Here is a 2,500-nt window from a genome sequence, read left to right as displayed (position 1 = left end):
CCTTCACTCCTCTCCTCTTCATCCCTTACTCCTCTCCTCTTCATCTCTCATGCCTTTCCTCTTAATTCCTCACTCATCTCCTCCTTCCATCCCTCCCTCACTCCTCTCCTCCCTCCATCCCTCTCTTACTCCTCTTCTCTTCATTCCTCACTTCTCTCCTCCTCCCCATCTCTTGTTCAGCTCCCATTGTCCCTAGCCTGCACTGGAGAGGCAGTCATGACTATGCAACACCACAACTGGTTAGAGTCTTCAGTACAGCACATGTACGCCTTCTTTCTGAATTATTCATTTATTTCATCTCTCTCATTTCTCTCTCTCTCTCTCTCTCTCTCTCTCTCTCTCTCTCTCTCTCTCTCTCTCCCTCTCTCTCTCTCTCTCTCTCTCTCTCTCTCTCTCTCTCTCTCTCTCTCTAAAAAATCAAAGCGATGTTTTCCCTGTACCCCATGCTGCTGGATTGTCATAGGCAATATTTTCCTTCTTTTCATGGTGTACAGCACACACAGTGGCTGGTTAAAATTTCCTTTAACTTTATAGGACAGCAGGATTTAAGACTTGGAGTCTCATCTGTTTTTCTGACTTATGTGTCTTTTGTCAAACGCGTCTGTTATGGTGTCTTCATGAACGACATAGGCATAGGACCATAAAAATTTAATTGCAAAGAAAAACTGTTTTATGAGTTTGTAGAGTTTGTAATTGTACTGAATGAGGCTTTTCTTTTGGGTAAAGGTTGAAATCCTTGCTGGTAACAACACGAAACTGCTTATGCCGAGTGTTTGATTGTAATCTGTAGAGCACGTTTGCCTACCTCGGCTTTCTCACGTTTGCGGGAGATTGTCGTTGAGCCAGTAGCTATAGGAGGTGGTGTGTACTGAGAATATATTGTTCTTGCTGTGTGCCTTCGCATGCATAGGATGCATTGTGAGGATGAGTGTCAGAGGGCGTCTAGGATTCGCTGTTAAAGCATCTGTGTGTCTTTTTTTTCTGCTCAGAAATCCTTCTCCCTGGTGATCGAGGTCCTTGACCATGACAATGAAACTTCACAGCCAGGTATGATAAGATTTGCATGCGTGCGTGTGTGTGTGTGTGTGTGTGTGTGTGTGTGTGTGTGTGTGTGTGTGTGTATGTGTGTGTGAGAGAGATATTGAGTTGATTGGTTTTCATTTCCTGTGCTGTTTTGATTGTTTTCTCTTATCATTAAGGAAAAGCTCTGTGACCAAAATATTGCTGTCATTTATTGTACACTCAAAGACACACACATTCTCAGACACACTTTCACAAACACAAACACACACCCACCCCCACACGCACAGACACACACATTCTCAGACACACTCTCTCTCTCTCTCTCACCACTCTCTCTCTCTCTCTCACACACACACACACACACACACACACACACACACACACACACACACACACACACACACACACACACACACACACACACACACACACACACACTTTCATGTCATTCTGAGAAAACAGCCATAAATACTTGCTTAATGGACAAATAAATCGTACATAAATCATGTGCACACACAAATCCCACAATTCACTACGGAACTGCTGTCAATCAGCAGAAACAAACAAACAATGCCTCGCCTATTCCATCCAGAGGTGGAGCAGCTAAACCCACTCTACCTCCCACACCCCTTCCACCTCTCACACTCTCTCCACCTCCCACACCTCCTCCACCTCCCACACCCTCCACTTCCCACACTCTACACCTCCCACACTCTCTCCACCTGCCCCACACCCTCCACCTCCACACTCTCCACCTCCCACACCCTCCACCTCCCACACTCTCTCCACCTCCCACACTCTCTCCACCTGCCACACCTCCACCTCCCACACTCTCTCCACCTGCCACACCCTCCACCTCCCACACTCTCTCCACCTCCCACACCTCCTCCACCTCCCACACCCTCCACTTCCCACACTCTACACCTCCCACACTCTCTCCACCTGCCACACCCTCCACCTCCCACACTCTCCACCTGCCACACCCTCCACCTCCCACACTCTCCACCTCCCACACCCTCCACCTCCCACACTCTCTCCACCTGCCACACCCCCTCCACCACCTACACTCTCTACACCTCCCACACTCTCCACCTCCCACACTCTCTACACCTCCCACACCTCCTCCACCTCCCACACCCTCCACTTCCCACACTCTACACCTCCCACACTCTCTCCACCTGCCACACCCTCCACCTCCCACACTCTCTCCACCTCCCACACTCTCTCCACCTGCCACACCCTCCACCTGCCACACCCTCCACCTCCCACACCCTCCACCTCCCACACTCTCTCCACCTGCCACACCCCTCCACCTGCCACACCCTCCACCTCCCACACTCTCTCCACCTCCCACACCCTCCACCTCCCACACTCTCCACCTCCCACACCCTCCACCTCCCACACTCTCTCCACCTGCCACACCCTCCACCTGCCACACCCCTCCACCTCCCACACCCTCCACCTCCCACACTCTCTC

General features: G+C 50.8%; 1 protein-coding gene across 1 annotated transcript in view; it reads left to right on the top strand.

The window, feature by feature from the left end:
* The window catches only part of LOC143500444 (uncharacterized), a 34,722-nt gene that overhangs the window by 19,061 nt on the left and 13,161 nt on the right, over nt 1-2,500 (top strand). The window contains 1 exon segment of the mRNA XM_076994552.1: nt 990-1,047. Coding sequence (XP_076850667.1) covers nt 990-1,047 — 58 coding nt within the window.

This window comes from Brachyhypopomus gauderio, chromosome 2 (genome assembly GCF_052324685.1).
Source record: "Brachyhypopomus gauderio isolate BG-103 chromosome 2, BGAUD_0.2, whole genome shotgun sequence".
NCBI classification, from domain to species: domain Eukaryota; kingdom Metazoa; phylum Chordata; class Actinopteri; order Gymnotiformes; family Hypopomidae; genus Brachyhypopomus; species Brachyhypopomus gauderio.
The sequence above is the reverse complement of the archived record's forward strand: the minus strand, read 5'-3'. Positions and strand labels throughout refer to the sequence as shown.